Genomic DNA, 20,628 nt, shown 5'->3' with positions numbered 1-20,628 from the left:
AATTTGCTTGATATTAACTTTTATCAGTCGATCGCCACTGTTTTCATATGAATTGGGAATGCAGTTTATTTAGACTGGAAACACACGGGGTCGCTTCAGACCTTACGAAGTATTACTGCCCATTTTCTCAAACTCCTCCCTGAATGATGATTGCAAATCGTCACCATTTTCGAGCGCTGCGTGCAGTGAGACGGCTGGGGAGACAGACGAGGCTGGGCACGGGGCAGAGACTATATTAGGCCTATAGGCTATCTAACAGTATAAAGAACATTTTTTGTTATTAATGGATAGATGATATTGGATTCGTCGGTTTCATTCAAGCAGCGATGTGTCGTCGAAGACAAAGAGAATGCGTTTGGATTCATTGCGTCGCTCTTCTTTGTTTAACTGGATGGTCTGCAGCGCAGATATCCTACTCCGTATCGGAGGAGGTGGACAAAGGCACGTTCGTGGGGAATCTCGCCAAGGATTTAAATCTTAACGTTCAGGAACTGGAATCTAGGAATCTTCGGATTGTATCGGGATACAGTAAGAGTTATTTTGAGGCGAATTTGAGAACGGGAATTCTATATATTAACGAGAGGATAGACCGAGAGGAGCTTTGTCCGAATACGGTAAAGTGCTCCTTAAACGTAGAAGCCATATTGAGCAATCCTATGCTTCTCAATCGCATTGAAGTGACGGTTCTAGATATTAACGACAATGCGCCAACATTTATCGAACAATATCATATATTCAACATTTCAGAGTCTACATCAGCAGGTGATAGGTACCCACTGCCGACAGCAAACGACGCAGACACGGGCAGTAACTCGGTAAAGAGCTACAAGCTGAGCCCGAATGAGCATTTCTCCCTGGATGTACAGAGCGGGGGAGAGCAGAGCGTGTCTGCTGAGTTAGTGCTGCAGAAAGCTTTAGACCGAGAGAAACAGTCTGTTATCAAACTAACTCTGACCGCTATAGACGGAGGAAAACCTCCCAGAACAGGGACGTTACAGATCATTGTTAACGTCATAGATGTCAATGATAATACTCCGGTATTCAGTAAACCTCTATACAAGGTCCGTGTTAATGAAAATGTTTCTGTTGGTACGACTATTTTATCACTAGAGGCTACTGATTTAGATGAGGGTCCACACGCCGAAATTACCTATAGCTTCATGAAACGTGGAAACGTAAATTCTGAGAAATTTTCCATTGATTCACAAAGTGGCGTGATTACTGTAAAGTCCAATTTAGATCACGAGGAAAACGCCGCATATGAACTACGCGTCCAAGCGACTGACGAGGGTCATTCACCCCGCAGTGGCTATTCTAAGATTTTAGTTGAAGTTATTGATGTCAATGACAATGCTCCAGAAATATCTGTGACGTCACTCATGAGCCCAGTAAAAGAAGATGCAGAGATTGGGACAGTTGTAGCTTTGGTGACAGTTACAGATAAAGATGGAGGAAAGAATGGACTCACAAACTGTAAGCTACTGGGCTCTCCTCCATTCAAACTGAAGTCTAATTACAAAAACTATTATTCTTTAGTAGTAGACGGGCCTCTGGACAGAGAGAGCGTTTCTCAGTATGACGTCACCATCATAGCTACAGATGAAGGGACCCCGCCTCTCTCCAGCACCAGCGTAATTACTGTACACGTTTCTGATGTCAATGACAACGCGCCACGCTTCTCAGAATCTGTTGTAAATGTTTATGTGAAAGAGAACAGTGCAGTTGGAGAGGTTATATATACATTAACAGCATTTGACCCAGACATAGATGAACATGCAAAGATAACTTATTCAGTAGACAGTTCTTCTAAAAGCCACAAAATATCCTCAGCTGTCAATATAAACTCAGAGACTGGGGATTTAATCAGCCTGCAGTCTTTTAACTATGAGGAGATTAAAACCTTCCAGGTTAAAGTTCAGGCCACAGACTCTGGGGTTCCTCCACTCAGCAGCAACGTGACTGTGAACGTTTTTATCCTGGATGAGAATGACAACGGTCCTGGGATTCTCGCGCCCTATTCTGAGCACGGCTCCGTTAACTCTGAGAACATTCCCTATTCTGCTGAAGTGGGCTACTTTGTGGCCAAGATCAGGGCTGTAGACGCAGACTCTGGCTACAATGCGCTGCTTTCTTATCACATCTCTGAGCCCAAGGGAACCAACCTCTTCAGAATCGGAACCAGCACCGGGGAAATAAGGACTAAGAGGAGAATGAGTGACAATGACCTGAAAACTCACCCGTTGGTGGTGTTGGTGTCTGATAACGGAGAGCCCTCACTGTCAGCGACTGTGTCTATTGATGTAGTGGTGGTTGAAAGCACAGGTGAAATCAACACTCAATTCAGAAACGTGCCTTTGAAGGAGGACAGCTTCTCTGATTTAAACCTGTATTTGCTGATCGCCATTGCCTCAGTGTCAGTGATCTTTCTACTGAGCCTCATCAGTTTAATAGCTGTAAAATGCCACAGGACAGACGGCAGTTTTGACAGATACAGTCCTCCAATGATCACCACACACCCTGACGGGAGCTGGTCTTACTCTAAATCTACTCAGCAGTATGACGTGTGTTTCAACTCTGACACACTGAAGAGTGACGTAGTGGTGTTCCCTGCACCGTTTCCACCTGTAGACGGGGAGCTGATCAGTATTAACGGAGGAGACACTTTTAACCGGACCCAGACTTTACCCAACACAGATAAGGTATGTAAGGACTTACATTAAATCTTTAGCAAAGTAAATGAGTTATTTGCCTTTGCTGTTACGTGTTGTTCTTTTACGTCATGCAATATTTACATTATAAATGTGACATATAGGGCACTGGGACCTCGTAGGAAGCATTGCTAGCATATGGAGAGCTCATAGGAGAGATGGCTCTTGTGGGATTCTGAAAACGATGTTAGGAATGAAGTAAGGAAGGACTCATGCTACTGACGCTTAGAGCAGAAACAAAAGAAATGAACGCCACCACAATTCAGCCACGGGTTCATGTCTCACCTGGGAACAAAATTAAACATACCTGACTCTGGGTAGCTGTAGTAGACCCTGACTGGGCCAGCACCACTCACTGCAGGGTGCAGGGCTCAATTTCTATTGAGACATGTATTGAGAGATGCAGTCTTTTCTACAAAACCAACTGTAACACTCTATGTACAGACAGTGAAATTGACAAAGTAAGTTTGAAAAGGCTTAAAGATACACAGAAAGGGAAGTTGGAGAACATCTTGCTTCCGTACTTTGACGTATTTCCGCCTGAAAGGGGCTGCAAGGGCGGGACATACGTTTAAATTAATTTCATTGGAACTTTATCGAGCGGGCGGGATATTCAACACTTGAGGCTGCAGAGTAGTTGATTTTTTCATTGACAGGGTGGATGTCGTGAGATTATTGGCCTAAAATCTAAGATACCTGTTGTCGTAATTGCACATGACCTACCGTTTTCCAGAAAGTAAGAAATTATATACTTTGATATAAGATTACAACAAAAGTAGAATTTTGTAATTTATTTGGCATACATTGTTGAATAGGTGCACACTATGACCAATTATGTGAACCAAAATGGGACAGAATGCTTTTTTCATTTCTGTGTGACTTTAATACAGTAGTACATGTTTTCAATGAAGTGAAAATTAAAATATAATAGGCGTGGCCCCTTCAGGCTCCAGGCCCAGAGCGGTGCAGAGGTGGTCGTTGACCTCCAGGAGGTCGTCGGGCAGCTCTCTGGTGCTCCTCAGGAAGTACAACCAGCTGTCCGTGCTGGCTTTGGTGATCTCGCTGACCTGGGCCATGTCCACCTTGGGCCCCAGGGCCAGGGGGGTGATGCTCTCCTTACGGAGAAACTTGCTGGTGGAATGCAGTGCACATCAAACAATGACAGAGACTGTGTGTGTGTGTGTGTGTGTGTGTGTGTGTGTGTGTGTGTGTGTGTGTGTGTGTGTGTGTGTGTGTGTGTGCGCGTGTGTGTGTGTGCGAGAGAGAGAGAGATGTAATACCTAGTGGACAGTTGGCATGACAACCTTCCACACAGGTGAAGGGGCAGTGTCGGGGTTCTGGGTGCTGGCAGGTGATTGGACAGGCTGAGTCACGGCTGTTATACCTGCACCTGCATAGGTCCCTCCCCTCACAGCTCATAGCTGAAGCCGATTGGCTAATGTAGTTCAGCATTTCCTGTATTAGAAGCGAGAAAAGGAGGGGTGTGAAGACGGGCCCTATGAGCAGCACACAACATGACTCCTCCCCTGTGACCAGCTTCACTATGCTGCCACAGCAGGGAGAGGCCAGCTACGCACACACACACACACACACACACACATGCACAAACACACACATACACACACATACACACACACACACACACACACACGCATACTGTACACACACACACACACACATGTACAAACACACACATACACACACATACACACACACACACACATGCATACTGTACACACACACACACACACACACACACAAACACACACATACACACACACACACACACACACATTCATACTGTACATACACACACACACATGATGGTTTGAATGAATCAAGGTCAGTGACGAGATTAACTGATTAGTCTATTAGTTGGACAAGTGATTAGTCTACCAAAGTGGGGATTACTGTTACATTAACTAATAACTAGTCTGTAGTAGACCTTCAATACTGGCGGTAGTGCCATAGTTCCTGTTATTGAGTATAAATAGCACCTCTGTGCCTCTCTGAAGCATGACCTTTGATGTGATTGTTGACTATACTGTGCAGCCTGTGCAGAAGGAGCAGTGATGAAGTTGACTGCTCAAGGCTGCTGCATGTGTCTATTTTGAGACCATCGCATTCCAATAATACACTAACATGATTCTATTAATCCCCCCACCCCAATAATACACTAACATGTCTCTATTAATCCCCCCACCCCAATAATACACTAACATGTCTCTATTAATCCCCCCACCCCAATAATACACTAACATGTCTCTATTAATCCCCCACCCCAATAATACACTAACATGTCTCTATTTATCCCCCACCTTAATAATACACTAACATGTCTCTATTAATCCCCCCACCCCAATAATACACTAACATGTCTCTATTAATTCCCCACCCCAATAATACACTAACATGTCTCTATTCATCCCCCACCCCAATAATACACTAACATGTCTCTATTAATCCCCCCACCCCAATAATACACTAACATGTCTCTATTAATCCCCCCACCCCAATAATACACTAACATGTCTCTATTAATCCCCCCACCCCAATAATACACTAACATGTCTCTATTAATCCCCACCCCAATAATACACTAACATGTATCTATTCATCCCCCCACCCCAATAATACACTAACATGTCTCTATTAATCCCCCCACCCCAATAATACACTAACATGTCTCTATTAATCCCCCCACCCCAATAATACACTAACATGTCTCTATTCACCCCCACCCCAATAATACACTAACATGTCTCTATTCACCCCCACCCCAATAATACACTAACATGTCTCTATTAATCCCCCCACCCCAATAATACACTAACATGTCTCTATTCACCCCCACCCCAATAATACACTAACATGTCTCTATTAATCCCCCCACCCCAATAATACACTAACATGTCTCTATTAATTCCCCACCCCAATAATACACTAACATGTCTCTATTCATCCCCCCACCCCAATAATACACTAACATGTCTCTATTCATCCACCACACCAATAATACACTAACATGTCTCTATTAATCCACCACACCAATAATACACTAACATGTCTCTATTCATCCACCACACCAATAATACACTAACATGTCTCTATTAATCCCCCCACCCCAATAATACACTAACATGTCTCTATTAATTCCCCACCCCAATAATACACTAACATGTCTCTATTCATCCACCACACCAATAATACACTAACATGTCTCTATTAATCCACCACACCAATAATACACTAACATGTCTCTATTCATCCACCACACCAATAATACACTAACATGTCTCTATTCACCCCCACCCCAATAATACACTAACATGTCTCTATTAATCCCCCCACCCCAATAATACACTAACATGTCTCTATTCACCCCCACCCCAATAATACACTAACATGTCTCCATTCATCCCCCACCCCCAAAAAGCATTGACATGAAAGTCATGATAATTAGAAAGGGAAAGAATAGCAAATAGGCATTTATGTTCATTCTTGTACATACTGTGTAGATTGTCTAAAGTAATGGCCATTGGCATCAATGATACACATTCAGAGCCAGCCAAACACAAGGAGGCACACATTGGAACACCTAAAATCAACAATCAAATCTATTACATAACTGTAAGTACACCTAGGCTTACTGCTCATGTAGGCTAATTTGTCCAAATAAGATCCCCCATTCTAAACAATTAACCAGCTCATATGCAAATTGATACTAATTAACCCTATATGCTAACATCATAGGCTAGTTTACTATATGTTGGCTACCACTGCACTGGTCTAACATCAATATTACTAAGTACATAATGATGGTCTCCCTTACTTCCATGGTTTATATTTTTATCCATAGGTTAGGTTTGATTAAGATGCACTTTTGTTGACGATTGATGCCTTCGACGTGAACCCCATGGTGAACTTGAAGGAGCCAGGAATGGAAACGTTTGACTCAACCCACATTGAGCACGACAGAGGCTTGTCTCCCAGACCACTAAGAGGAGGAAGGGGGTGATTCTTGGCCACGTCATAATCGGTCAGGGTTGTACCATTTTGAGATCCTATTTTGAGCTGCGTGAGAAATCAAAGGCAGCAAAAAACTACTAGAGAAGCTAACAAGGTTAAATAAATATGTAAATGTTCCACTCTAGTCTATCAGTGTGTACTAAACTGTGTACAGGCCCTTGGCCTGTTTCCCTAGTCTTTCAGTGTGTACTAAACTGTATGAACCCTTGGCCTGTTCCCCTAGTCTATCAGTGTGTACTAAACTGTATGAACCCTTGGCCTGTTCCCCTAGTCTATCTGTGTGTACTAAACTGTATGAACCCTTGGCCTGTTCCCCTAGTCTACAGTATCAGTGTGTACTAAACTGTATGGACCCTTGGCCTGTTCCCCTAGTCTATCAGTGTGTACTAAACTGTATGAACCCTTGGCCTGTTCCCCTAGTCTACAGTATCAGTGTGTACTAAACTGTATGGACCCTTGGCCTGTTCCCCTAGTCTATCAGTGTGTACTAAGCCCATGTCCCCCTAGGCAGCCCTCATTTTTAATTTGTGTAGGTTTTGTTTATTATTACAGTGTATATCAACTACCCCTGCAATATATTGCACTGTAGCCCTAGGTGAGCGCTACCCCCCATCCTCACATTCAAAGCATGTCCCCATCTGCATTGTGCTTTTTAAAGAAAATAATTTCCAAATAAATATTGTTTTATTTTTGTTACATTAGCCTCTGACATATTCATTCAATTTTGTGGGAAGCTTGCATTATAAACTTGAAGATAGTGAATATAAACTTGAAGGCCTCTCATCCTTATGAGAGCAAGTAGTTAAACCTGTTGATGGCAACGGTTACATTAACAGTGACGCATTTGGCACCATTGTTTACATTACATTCTTAGACATTTACGGCCACTTGAAAACGTTAAAGCACTCAGAACGCCTGTGAACGCTGTCCATGGTACTGAATGATCCTCGTTGGCGCGACTGGAGGGTCGACGGCTGTTAGCTTATTATAGTTATCCATTAACTACGCTGATATACCGGTTTGAGGTGTTGGAAATACGTATACTCCACAATATCTTGATACAAATAATTTTAAAACTCAGCAGTAGACTTCAGACATAATATTTATTTTCAACATTAACATGGAACATGTGCTCATGAATGTGAGTGATTAGGCTACTGATGGGCCAACAGTAGGCTACCAGTAGGCCTCCCGTGTTGTCAGGCTATATAAACTTAGAGGCCTACGTATTATACAGTACAGTTTGCAGTAGCATAAAGGAGAGTGCACCATCGCGCGGTGTCGCTGGAGACCACGCGAGTAAGTGCTCTACACTTGTCCACGACTCCTCCTCTGTGGGTGAGAACAGAGAGACGTCATCAGTCCAGAGAGTGCTTTGTGTAGAGAGGAACAGTCGAATGGCGGCGATACAAAGATGGAATGAATGTTAACGATACGGGATTATTGTACATTTTGTTGATGAATGATACTTATTTGGATACAGCAGTTTATTCCAAGCAACGATGGGTCGTCGAAGACAAAGAGAATGCGTTTGGATTCATTGCGTCGCTCTTCTTTGTTTAACTGGCTGGTCTGCAGCGCAGATATCCTACTCCGTATCGGAGGAGGTGGACAAAGGCACGTTCGTGGGGAATCTCGCCAAGGATTTAAACCTTAACGTTCAGGAACTGGAGTCTAGGGGCCTTCGGATTGTATCTGGTTATAGCAAAGGGTATTTCGATGTGAATCTGAGAACGGGGGTTCTTTACGTTAACGAGAGGATAGACCGAGAAGAGATTTGTCCGAATACGGTAAAGTGTTCTCTAATGATACAAGCCATATTGAGTGATCCTATGCTTCTCCATCGTATAGAGGTTAACATTTTAGACGTGAATGATAATGCGCCATCCTTTTATGAGAGGTCGTACACGTTTAATATTTCCGAATCATCGTCGACGGGCGAGCGATATCTGCTCCCCATGGCAATCGATGCAGATACGGGCAGTAACTCGGTAAAGAGCTACAAGCTGAGCCCGAATGAGCATTTCTCCCTGGATGTACAGAGCGGAGGAGAGCAGAGCGTGTCTGCTGAGTTAGTGCTGCAGAAAGCTTTAGACCGAGAGAAACAGTCTGTTATCAAACTAACTCTGACCGCTGTAGACGGAGGAAAACTTCCTAGAACAGGGACGTTACAGATTATTGTTAACGTTATAGATGTTAATGATAATACTCCGGTGTTCAGCCAACCTCTTTATAAGGTCCGTGTTAATGAAAACGTTTCGTTTGGAACCACAGTGATTACGCTAAATGCGACTGACTTAGACGAGGGAGATCACGGTAAGATTTTATATTCTTTCATCAAGCGTGGTAACGCAAATCCTTCTGACGTGTTTGATATAAATCAGGACACTGGTGAAATTACAGTAAAGGGTCATTTGGATTATGAGGCGACGCCTGCATACGAAATTCGGGTTCAGGCGACGGACCAAGGCGTCTCGCCTCGCAGTGCACATGGAAAGGTGTTGGTAGAGATAGTGGACGTCAATGACAATGCTCCTGAAATCTCTGTGACGTCACTCATGAGCCCAGTTAGAGAAGACGCAGATATAGGGACAGTGGTCGCTTTAGTTACCGTGACAGACAAGGATGGAGGAAAAAATGGTCTCACCAACTGTAAACTTGTTCGTTCTGTACCATTTAAGCTTAAGTCTAATTACAAGAACGACTATTCGTTAGTAGTTGACGGGCCTCTGGACAGAGAGAGCGTTTCTCAGTATGATGTCATCATCACAGCTACAGATGAAGGGACCCCGCCTCTCTCCAGCACCAGCGTTATTACTGTACACGTTTCTGATGTCAATGACAACGCGCCACGCTTCTCAGAACCAGTGATCAATGTTTATGTGAGAGAGAACAGTCCGGATAGAGCTGTCATTTATTCACTGACAGCTTTAGATCCAGATACAGAACAGAACGCAAAATGTACATATTCGTTATTAGACGGTTCTTCTAAAAGCTTCCCAGTAACCTTAGCTGTTAATATAAATTCAGAAACGGGAGATTTGGTCAATCTACAGTCTTTTAACTATGAGGAGATTAAAACCTTCCAGTTTAAAGTTCAGGCCACAGACTCTGGGGTTCCTCCACTCAGCAGCAACGTGACTGTGAACGTTTTTATCCTGGATGAGAATGACAACAGTCCCGGGATTCTGGCGCCCTATTCTGAGCACGGCTCCGTTAACTCTGAGAACATTCCCTATTCTGCTGAAGTGGGCTACTTTGTGGCCAAGATCAGGGCTGTAGACGCAGACTCTGGCTACAATGCGCTGCTTTCTTATCACATCTCTGAGCCCAAGGGAACCAACCTCTTCAGAATCGGAACCAGCACTGGGGAAATAAGGACTAAGAGGAGAATGAGTGACAATGACCTGAAAACTCACCCGTTGGTGGTGTTGGTGTCTGATAACGGAGAGCCCTCACTGTCAGCGACTGTGTCTATTGATGTAGTGGTGGTTGAAAGCACAGGTGAAATCAACACTCAATTCAGAAACGTGCCTTTGAAGGAGGACAGCTTCTCTGATTTAAACCTGTATTTGCTGATCGCCATTGCCTCAGTGTCAGTGATCTTTCTACTGAGCCTCATCAGTTTAATAGCTGTAAAATGCCACAGGACAGACGGCAGTTTTGACAGATACAGTCCTCCAATGATCACCACACACCCTGACGGGAGCTGGTCTTACTCTAAATCTACTCAGCAGTATGACGTGTGTTTCAACTCTGACACACTGAAGAGTGACGTAGTGGTGTTCCCTGCACCGTTTCCACCTGTAGACGGGGAGCTGATCAGTATTAACGGAGGAGACACTTTCAACCGGACCCAAACATTACCCAACCAAGAAAAGGTATGTAAATATAGGCTACATTTGGGCCTATAAATCAAATGTGCGGAATTTCTCCATATTAGTGTTCTTAACACTTTGTAGTTTATTGTGATGGACCTTTAGTCTTCATGGAAGTCTGATGGACTTGTGTTTTGTTCTGCTTTGATTGCCTTTAGCCTTTAATGACTGACAGTGGAGAGACGCTGTCCATGGTGCTGACTTAGTCTGCCTTTTTTCTTGGAGGTTCAGCTGTTATTCGTTCTGATGTATGCTATTTTGTATTTGTGTTGTAGCTACAGCTTTCTCTGATATGACTCGTAAGCTGCCCCCCCCCCCCTCCCGCTTTTGTCTGCTACTATAACATGTAGCTAATATAGTTAGCCTATCAAATACCCTATAACTTGACATGCGTTTCCTGTAGTTTGCATTATCTCTTGGTACAGTAGGCCTACGACCTGTGTTTCTCTCGCACTCCTGATAGATTTTCGCTTCTTCTCTTGAATCAATATTACATCATTTTAGTTCGTTTTTACTCAAATGTCTCAATTTTAAAATTTTGCTCAATTTTAACTTGTATCTGTCCATCGCCACTGTGATATGATCTGGGAATAGAGTTTATTTAGACTGGGAACACACGGGGTCGCTTCAGACCTTATAAAGTACTACTGCCGATTTTCTCAAACTCCTCCCTGAATGATGATTGCAAATCGTCACCATTTTCGAGCGCTGCGTGCAGTGAGACGGCTGGTGAGACAGACGAGGCTGGGCACGGGACAGAGACTGTACTACAGGCTATCTAACAGTATAAAGAACATTTTTGGGTATTAATGGATAGATGATCTTGGATTCGTCGGTTTAATTCAAGCAGCGATGGGTCGTCGAAGACAAAGAGAATGCGTTTGGATTCAGTGCGTCGCTCTTCTTTGTTTAACTGGCTGGTCTGCAGCGCAGATATCCTACTCCGTATCGGAGGAGGTGGACAAAGGCACGTTCGTGGGGAATCTCGCCAAGGATTTAAACCTTAACGTTCAAGAACTGGAATCTAGGAATCTTCGGATTGTATCGGGATACAGTAAGAGTTATTTCGAGGCGAATTTGAGAACGGGAAATCTACATGTTAACGAGAGGATAGACCGAGAGGAGCTTTGTCCGAATACAGTAAAGTGCTCTTTAAACGTAGAAGCCATATTGAGCAATCCTATGCTTCTCAATCGCATTGAAGTGACGGTTCTAGATATTAACGACAATGCACCAACATTTATCGAACAATATCATATATTCAACATTTCAGAGTCTACATTAGCAGGTGATAGGTACCCACTGCCGACAGCAAACGACGCAGACACGGGCAGTAACTCGGTAAAGAGCTACAAGCTGAGCCCGAATGAGCATTTCTCCCTGGATGTACAGAGCGGAGGAGAGCAGAGCGTGTCTGCTGAGTTAGTGCTGCAGAAAGCTTTAGACCGAGAGAAACAGTCTGTTATCAAACTAACTCTGACCGCTGTAGACGGAGGAAAACCTCCTAGAACAGGGACGTTACAGATCATTGTTAACGTTATGGATATAAATGATAATTCACCCACTTTCAGTAAACCACTGTACAAGGTCCGTGTTAATGAAAATGTATCTGTGGGTACGACTATTGTATCACTAGAGGCTACTGATTTAGACGAGGGTCCACACGCCGAAATTACGTATAGCTTCATGAAACGTGGAAACGTACATTCTGAGAAATTTTCCATTGATTCACAAAGTGGCGCAATTACTGTAAAGTCCAATTTAGATCACGAGGAAAACGCAGCTTATGAACTACGCGTCCAAGCGACTGACAAGGGTCATTCACCCCGCAGTGGCTATTCTAAGATTTTAGTTGAAGTTATTGATGTCAATGATAATGCTCCAGAAATATCTGTGACGTCACTCATGAGCCCAGTAAAAGAAGATGCAGAGATTGGGACAGTTGTAGCTTTGGTGACAGTTACAGATAAAGATGGTGGAAAGAATGGACTCACGAACTGTAAGCTAGTGGGCTCTCCTCCATTCAAACTGAAGTCTAATTACAAAAACTATTATTCTTTAGTAGTAGACGGGCCTCTAGACAGAGAGAGTGTTTCTCAGTATGATGTCACCATCACAGCTACAGATGAAGGGACCCTGCCTCTCTCCAGCATCAGCGTTATAACTGTACACGTTTCTGATGTCAATGACAACGCGCCACACTTCTCAGAATCTGTTGTAAATGTTTATGTCAAAGAGAACAGTGCAGTTGGAGAGGTTATATATACATTAACAGCATTTGACCCAGACATAGATGAACATGCAAAGATAACTTATTCAGTAGACAGTTCTTCTAAAAGCCACAAAATATCTTCAGCTGTCAATATAAACTCAGAGACTGGGGATTTAATCAGCCTGCAGTCTTTTAACTATGAGGAGATTAAAACCTTCCAGGTTAAAGTTCAGGCCACAGACTCTGGAGTTCCTCCACTCAGCAGCAACGTGACTGTGAACGTTTTTATCCTGGATGAGAATGACAACAGTCCCGGGATTCTGGCGCCCTATTCTGAGCACGGCTCCGTTAACTCTGAGAACATTCCCTATTCTGCTGAAGCGGGCTACTTTGTGGCCAAGATCAGGGCTGTAGACGCAGACTCTGGCTACAATGCGCTGCTTTCTTATCACATCTCTGAGCCCAAGGGAACCAACCTCTTCAGAATCGGAACCAGCACCGGGGAAATAAGGACTAAGAGGAGAATGAGTGACAATGACCTGAAAACTCACCCGTTGGTGGTGTTGGTGTCTGATAACGGAGAGCCCTCACTGTCAGGGACTGTGTCTATTGATGTAGTGGTGGTTGAAAGCACAGGTGAAATCAACACTCAATTCAGAAACGTGCCTTTGAAGGAGGACAGCTTCTCTGATTTAAACCTGTATTTGCTGATCGCCATTGCCTCAGTGTCAGTGATCTTTCTACTGAGCCTCATCAGTTTAATAGCTGTAAAATGCCACAGGACAGACGGCAGTTTTGACAGATACAGTCCTCCAATGATCACCACACACCCTGACGGGAGCTGGTCTTACTCTAAATCTACTCAGCAGTATGACGTGTGTTTCAACTCTGACACACTGAAGAGTGACGTAGTGGTGTTCCCTGCACCGTTTCCACCTGTAGACGGGGAGCTGATCAGTATTAACGGAGGAGACACTTTTAACCGGACGCAGACTTTACCCAACACAGAGAAGGTATGTAAATATAGGCTATATTTATAAATTACATTTGCAAAATCATTACAAATTAGAGATTTCCTAACACTGCATAATGTATGAGGATGGTCTTCAGTCTTTATGGAAGTCTAATGGTTATGTTTTCTGTTTTGCCGCTTTGAGCACCTTTTATGGCAGGCAGCTGAGTTGAGCTGTCCATGGTGCTGAAATTCTTCACATTTTTGGAGGCTCATCGTTGTTACTTGTGTTTCTGTGTTGTGGCAGCAACTTTCTGTGATAGGACCTTAAGACTACACATTCTCTCTTTTCTATATTAATGTTTTACCCTTAAGCCTAACAGTAGTAGGCTATACTTGAAATAGTTGGCTTTAAGTTCGCAATATCTCTGATGCGTGGTGTTTCTCTCGCACTCCTGGCCTATTTTTGCTATCTTAAGTGAATACAATATATTGAAATAATATAAATACATAAATAGATGGTATTATATTACAATAATACATTCTATAATAACATAGATTTATTAATTGATATTATCTCCGTACACATATTTACATTGGATAATATATATTTATATTATATAAATATTACAAAATAACCTATCATATATTACATGCTGGTCCTTTAAGGCAACTTTATGCTTTCATTAAAAACACACGGGGTCGCTTCAGACCGTACACCATTGTTACCGATTTTCTCAACCCCCCCCCTCTCTAAATTAAATATATATTTACTGACTAGTACTTTTTTTTAAAGATATGTTTTAAATATTTGACGTGAGGCCCACAAAGTCCCTTCAACAGACCATTATCTTCCTTAATTGACAAAGAAGAACATATGCCTACTTGATAAGATAGCATTGTGCGCAATGGTGGCGCTATTGGCTCGCAGAGTGTACATTCTGCCTGGCTTGTCGATGCTCCTCCCTGTACGAGAGCCGTGATTCGAGGCACTACGGGCTTTGTTCGTCTCAGCCGAGCCTGTGTGCTCACATCGTGGTTGTGATTCAGGCGCGATGCAGCGATGAGAGCTATCGCCTGCTATTTCTGAAAGATTGCGTTAGCGTGGCATTGACAGCATGTATCGTAAAGGGGATATTGTTCATTCCTGGACTTGGATGTATTCCCTCGTTCCGTTTTTCTACCTATGGAGTACCACCACTGCGCAGATTGTGTATTCCATCGCGGAGGAATCAAACCCGGGTGCCGTTGTGGGGCATTTGGCCAAGGATTTAAATCTGGATGTACATGAACTTGAAAATCGTGGTTTTCAGATTTCTGGGTCTAATAAGAAGTATTTCGATGTTAACGTGAAGACGGGGGTTCTATCGGTGAGGGAGCGGATAGACAGAGACGTGCTCTGCTCCCGGAGCGTGAAGTGTTCCTTGGACCTGGAGGCCATTGTCAACTCGCCATTGAATCTGTACCGCTTTGAGGTTAACGTTTTGGATATAAATGATAACTCGCCATCTTTTCGGACCTCTAATATATATTTGAATATATCAGAGTCGACTTTTTCAGGTGAGAGGTTTACTTTACCAAGCGCCCACGACGCGGATATAGGGGCTAACGCAGTGAAAAGCTACAAGCTGAGCCCGAATGAGCATTTCTCCCTGGATGTACAGAGCGGAGGAGAGCAGAGCGTGTCTGCTGAGTTAGTGCTACAGAAAGCTTTAGACCGAGAGAAACAGTCTGTTATCAAACTAACTCTGACCGCTGTAGACGGAGGAAAACCTCCCAGAACAGGGACGTTACAGATCATTGTTAATGTTCAGGATGTGAATGATAATATTCCCACATTTAGCAAACCACTGTACAAAGCCCGGATACCTGAGAACACACCACACGGTGCTTCGGTTATAACGGTTCATGCTCAGGATTCAGATGAAGGCCTTAACGGTGAAATAGTATACTCTTTCATTAACCACGACAACGATAATAGCTTTGACGTATTTGCCATCAATTCAGTCACCGGAGAGATCACAGTAAAAGGCGAGTTAGATCACGAACAAAACAATGCAGTTGAAATCAGAGTCCAAGCTAAAGACAAAGGACACAATCCAAGAGCAGCTCACTGTAAAGTATTGGTGGAAATCACTGACGTGAATGACAATCCACCTGAGATATCGGTAACGTCGATAGTTAACGTTGTGAGGGAGGATGCATCGTTAGGGACAATGGTTGGGCTGATAACCGTTAAAGACAATGACGCAGAGAAAAATGGCGCCGTGCAGCTGAAACTACTTGGCTCGATACCATTTACGATTAAGAACTCATATAAGAATCATTACTCTTTAGTGGTAGACGGGCCTCTGGACAGAGAGAGCGTTTCTCAGTATAATGTCACCATCACAGCTACAGATGAAGGGACGCCGCCTCTCTCCAGCACCAGCGTTATTACTGTACACGTTTCTGATGTCAATGACAACGCGCCACGCTTCTCAGAACCAGTGATCAATGTTTATATAAAAGAGAACAGTCAAGATAGAGCTGTCATTCATACATTGGCTGCAATTGATCCAGATATAGATGAAAACGCAAAGATAACCTACTCATTATTAGACAGTGTAGGAAAATCCATTTCAATTTCGTCTGTTGTCAATATAAACTCAGAGACTGGAGATTTAATCAGCCTGCAGTCTTTTAACTATGAGGAGATTAAAACCTTCCAGTTTAAAGTTCAGGCCACAGACTCTGGGGTTCCTCCACTCAGCAGCAACGTGACTGTGAACGTTTTTATCCTGGATGAGAATGACAACAGTCCCGGGATTCTGGCGCCCTATTCTGAGCACGGCTCCGTTAACTCTGAGAACATTCCCTATTCTGCTGAAGCGGGCTACTTTGTGGCCAAGATCAGGGCTGTAGACGCAGACTCTGGCTACAATGCGCTGCTTTCTTATCACATCTCTGAGCCCAAGGGAACCAACCTCTTCAGAATCGGAACCAGCACCGGGGAAATAAGGACTAAGAGGAGAATGAGTGACAATGACCTGAAAACTCACCCGTTGGTGGTGTTGGTGTCTGATAACGGAGAGCCCTCACTGTCAGCGACTGTGTCTATTGATGTAGTGGTGGTTGAAAGCACAGGTGAAATCAACACTCAATTCAGAAATGTGCCTTTGAAGGAGGACAGCTTCTCTGATTTAAATCTGTATTTGCTGATCTCCATTGCCTCAGTGTCAGTGATCTTTCTACTGAGCCTCATCAGTTTAATAGCTGTAAAATGCCACAGGACAGATGACAGTTTTGACAGATACAGTCCTCCAATGATCACCACACACCCTGACGGGAGCTGGTCTTACTCTAAATCTACTCAGCAGTATGACGTGTGTTTCAACTCTGACACACTGAAGAGTGACGTAGTGGTGTTCCCTGCACCGTTTCCACCTGTAGACGGGGAGCTGATCAGTATTAACGGAGGAGACACTTTTAACCGGACGCAGACTTTACCCAACACAGAGAAGGTAAGATCACAGAGGTGACCCACAGTAGGCCGATAGGCCTCTCAAGTGCCCTGGGTTTGTTTTCAACATATGGGTCAAAGCTCAGGTCTGTCGTTACCACAGTTTTACTGTATATAAGAGTATAATGAGTTTCTGATTGTACTTACATGCATCTCACTCTCCATCTTAGGCTTTTGTTTTCCTGCTTTCAAACTATCTGCTAGATTTACTATGCTGAGACGTTTCTCTTCTCTTTCTAGAGCGAGGGCTGCTGTCCATGGTTCTGAAAGTAGTAGTAGTGTTACTGAAGACACATAATGCTCTATGACATTTTCCACATTCCGGAATAACTGTTTATGATGCACAGTTCTGTTTTGATTGTTTGTCAGAATTCCACGTTTTTTGCTGTGCTTGACTGTATTTAGTTAGGTTAGGACAGGACAGGATGGTCTTGTTACCTACAGTTAATTCCAGTCTGTTTCTTCTCGTGTAGTCTACTGACCTAAGGTAAGCTGCTTATATAACAAACTTGGCTCTGGTAATTTCCCAAGATCTGATCTGCAGTCTGTTCTGTCAGTGTGTGGTAGACTAGCAGTAGGAGCAATGGTCTTGATGAGAAAACCTAGCCTATTTGGATGTTCAAAAACAGCTGAGCTGTGGTTCATGGTGATTCAGACCGTGGATTTTAATGGGGAGCGTTCTGTATATCCTACACAGTTGGCTGTGAAGGGCCTGAGCTGTTATAGGAAGTGCGTGTCACAGTCATTGGCCTTTCTTTCATACTCTACCTCAAACGGCTTAGTGTGTATGTGCCCTGTCTTTCACTGCTGGGTGCATCTATCCCTTCCTCCTTCTCTACACCTGCTTCATATCCTGGGATTTATCTTGCTTCTTCTCCTGCTCCCTCCCTCTCTCTCTCTCTCTCTCTCTCTCTCTCTCCTACCCCTCCACTACCCTGCTCCCTCTCTCTCTCTCTCTCCTACCCCTCCACTACCCTGCTCCCTCTCTCTCTCTCTCTCCTACCCCTCCACTACCCTGCTCCCTCTCTCTCTCTCTCTCCTACCCCTCCACTACCCTGCTCCCACTCTCTTTCTCTCTCCTACCCCTCCACTACCCTGCTCCCACTCTCTTTCTCTCTCCTACCCCTCCACTACCCTGCTCCCTCTCTCTCTCTCTCTCTCTCTCTCCTACCCCTCCAATACACTGCTCCCTCTCTCCCTCTCTCTCTCTCTCCTACCCCTCAACTACCCTGCTCCCTCTCTCTCTCTCTCCTACCCCTCCACTACCCTGCTCCCACTCTCTTTCTCTCTCATACCCCTCCAATACCCTGCTCCCTCTCTCTCTCTCTCTCTCTCTCTCTCTCTCTCTCTCTCTCTCTCCTACCCCTCCACTACCCTGCTCCCACTCTCTCTCTCTCTCCTACCCCTCCACTACCCTGCTCCCTCTCTCTCTCTCTCTCTCTCTCTCTCTCTCCTACCCCTCCACTACCCTGCTCCCACTCTCTTTCTCTCTCCTACCCCTCCACTACCCTGCTCCCTCTCTCTCTCCTACCCCTCCACTACCCTGCTCCCTTTCTCTCTCTCTCTCTCTCTCTCTCTCTCTCTCTCTCTCTCTCTCTCTCTCTCTCTCCTACCCCTCCACTAACCTGCCCTCTCTCTCTCCTACCCCTCCACTACCCTGCTCCCTTTCTCTCTCTCTCTCTCTCTCTCTCTCTCTCTCTCTCTCCTACCCCTCCACTAACCTGCTCTCTCTCTCCTACCCCTCCACTACCCTGCTCCCACTCTCTTTCTCTCAGTCTCGCTGCTTCTCTTCTCTTCCCACCCATCTATCATTCTCTCTTCCCCATCCCCCCTCCCTCCTTCTTTGCCTCCCACTCTTCTTCTCTCTCTCTCTCTCTCTCTCTGCCTTTCGCTTTACCTCGCTATACACCAACGCTTTTCTATTCTTGATCCCTCTCTCTCTGCGTCCTTCCCCCTCCCCCCACTTCCTCTTCCCCTCCCCCTCTCCTCTCTCTCTCCCTCTCTCTCTCTCCGTCAGCCCGGCTTGTCTCTCCGAACGGGGGGGAGCAGCTGGGAGGAGAGACAAGTCGGGCTGACGGAGAGAGAGAGGAGAGGGGGAGGGGAAGAGGAAGTGGGGGGAGGAGAGGCGGTGAATTAGAGCCTCGTCTCCTCAGATGGACGGGGGCGGGGCGTTCGTCCCGGGCGGGATGTAAACACGCGTCCTGGCGGGATGTAAACATGCGTCCTGCCGTTTCCATTAGCGTTCCTAATGCATGTCAGGGGCGGGGCAGCGGCGGCTCGATCCCCTCGCTCGCTCTACACCGGCCGCTCAGAGCGGGCGAGGCCCCTGCGTTCTGCGTTCTGCGTTCTGCATTCGCGCCGTGCTGGAATGGCGTTTGTTTTGCGCACGGTGTCAGGCCGGATGCTATCGTCTAGCCCGTTGTCTCAGGCCGTGGGTTATGTGAGGTTGTGTGAGGTTGTGTGACGCTCTGCGGCGTCTTAGTCATCCAGATCCTGCGCTGACCTCATTTCTGGGAGTGGCCTGGTCTGCTCGGGGTCTTAGTCAGCCTTGACGTTAGCTGGGACTCTCTGACCACACAGGGGGCTCTGGGCTCGCTGCAGTACTACAGTATGTGTGTAAGTGGGTCAGAAGGGTGTGTTTTAAAGAATGCAGTGGGCCTGAAGAACCGCCTGGATCCCGACGTGTTTAGTAGATGTGTGTGAGTGTGAGTGTGAGTGAGTGTGTGTGTGAGTGTGAGAGAGAGAGAGAAAGAGATAGAGAGAGAGAGAAAGGCAAGGACGGAGAGAGAGAGAGAAAGGCAGGGTGAGAGAGAGAGGAGGGGGGAGAGAGAGAGATGGGGAGAGAGAGAGAGAGAGAGAGAGAGAGAGAAAGGCAGGGATGGAGAGAGAGAGAGAGAGAGAGAGAGAAAGGCAGGGAGAGAGAGAGAGGAGGGGGGAGGGGGTCGGGGGTCGGTAATTTTCCGCTCCGCGCTGCAGCAGGAAGCCCTGGGTGGCAGATCAGCTCTCTATACAGCCGGGGCTGAGCTGGACTGGGCTGGGCTGGGCTGGGCTGGGCTGGGCTGGGCTGGACTGGACTGGGCTGGCTGGGCTGGGCTGGGCTGGGCTGGGCTGGGCTGGGCTGGGCTGGGCTGGGCTGGTTTGGGATGGGCGGGGTGGAGCTGACATCACCGTTAGCTGGCTAGCCAGCTGTCAATCAGCTAAAGTGCCTGGGCGGGACAAAGAGCCGGCGGAATGAGGTCGAGGGGCTTATTCATCCAGCAGCCCTCTGGTCACTGTGCCTGCTTGTGTCGGTGCACGTGTGTGTGTGTGTGTGTGTGTGTGTGTGTGTGTGTGTGTGTGTGTGTGTG

General features: G+C 45.4%; 2 protein-coding genes across 2 annotated transcripts; both read left to right on the top strand.

The window, feature by feature from the left end:
• Nucleotides 1-326: 326 nt before the first annotated feature.
• LOC311317511 (protocadherin alpha-2-like) lies at nt 327-14,110 on the top strand (the record flags this gene model as incomplete). Its single annotated transcript, XM_084448585.1, has 4 exons — nt 327-677; nt 8,591-10,618; nt 13,049-13,840; nt 14,087-14,110. 4 exons carry the CDS (start codon nt 327-329, stop codon nt 14,108-14,110), a joined length of 3,195 nt encoding a protein of 1,064 aa, XP_084304711.1.
• A 787-nt stretch (nt 14,111-14,897) lies between these two features.
• On the top strand, nt 14,898-17,300 carry LOC311317510 (protocadherin alpha-8-like; the record flags this gene model as incomplete). The annotated part of the gene is made up of 1 exon (XM_084448584.1): nt 14,898-17,300. One exon carries the CDS (start codon nt 14,898-14,900, stop codon nt 17,298-17,300), a length of 2,403 nt encoding a protein of 800 aa, XP_084304710.1.
• Between the last annotated feature and the right edge of the window lie 3,328 nt (nt 17,301-20,628).

Source organism: Borostomias antarcticus (genome assembly GCF_949987555.1).
Source record: "Borostomias antarcticus genome assembly, chromosome: 14".
In the NCBI taxonomy this organism is placed as follows: Eukaryota; Metazoa; Chordata; class Actinopteri; order Stomiiformes; family Stomiidae; genus Borostomias; species Borostomias antarcticus.
This window is presented reverse-complemented; position numbering and strand designations above follow the sequence as displayed.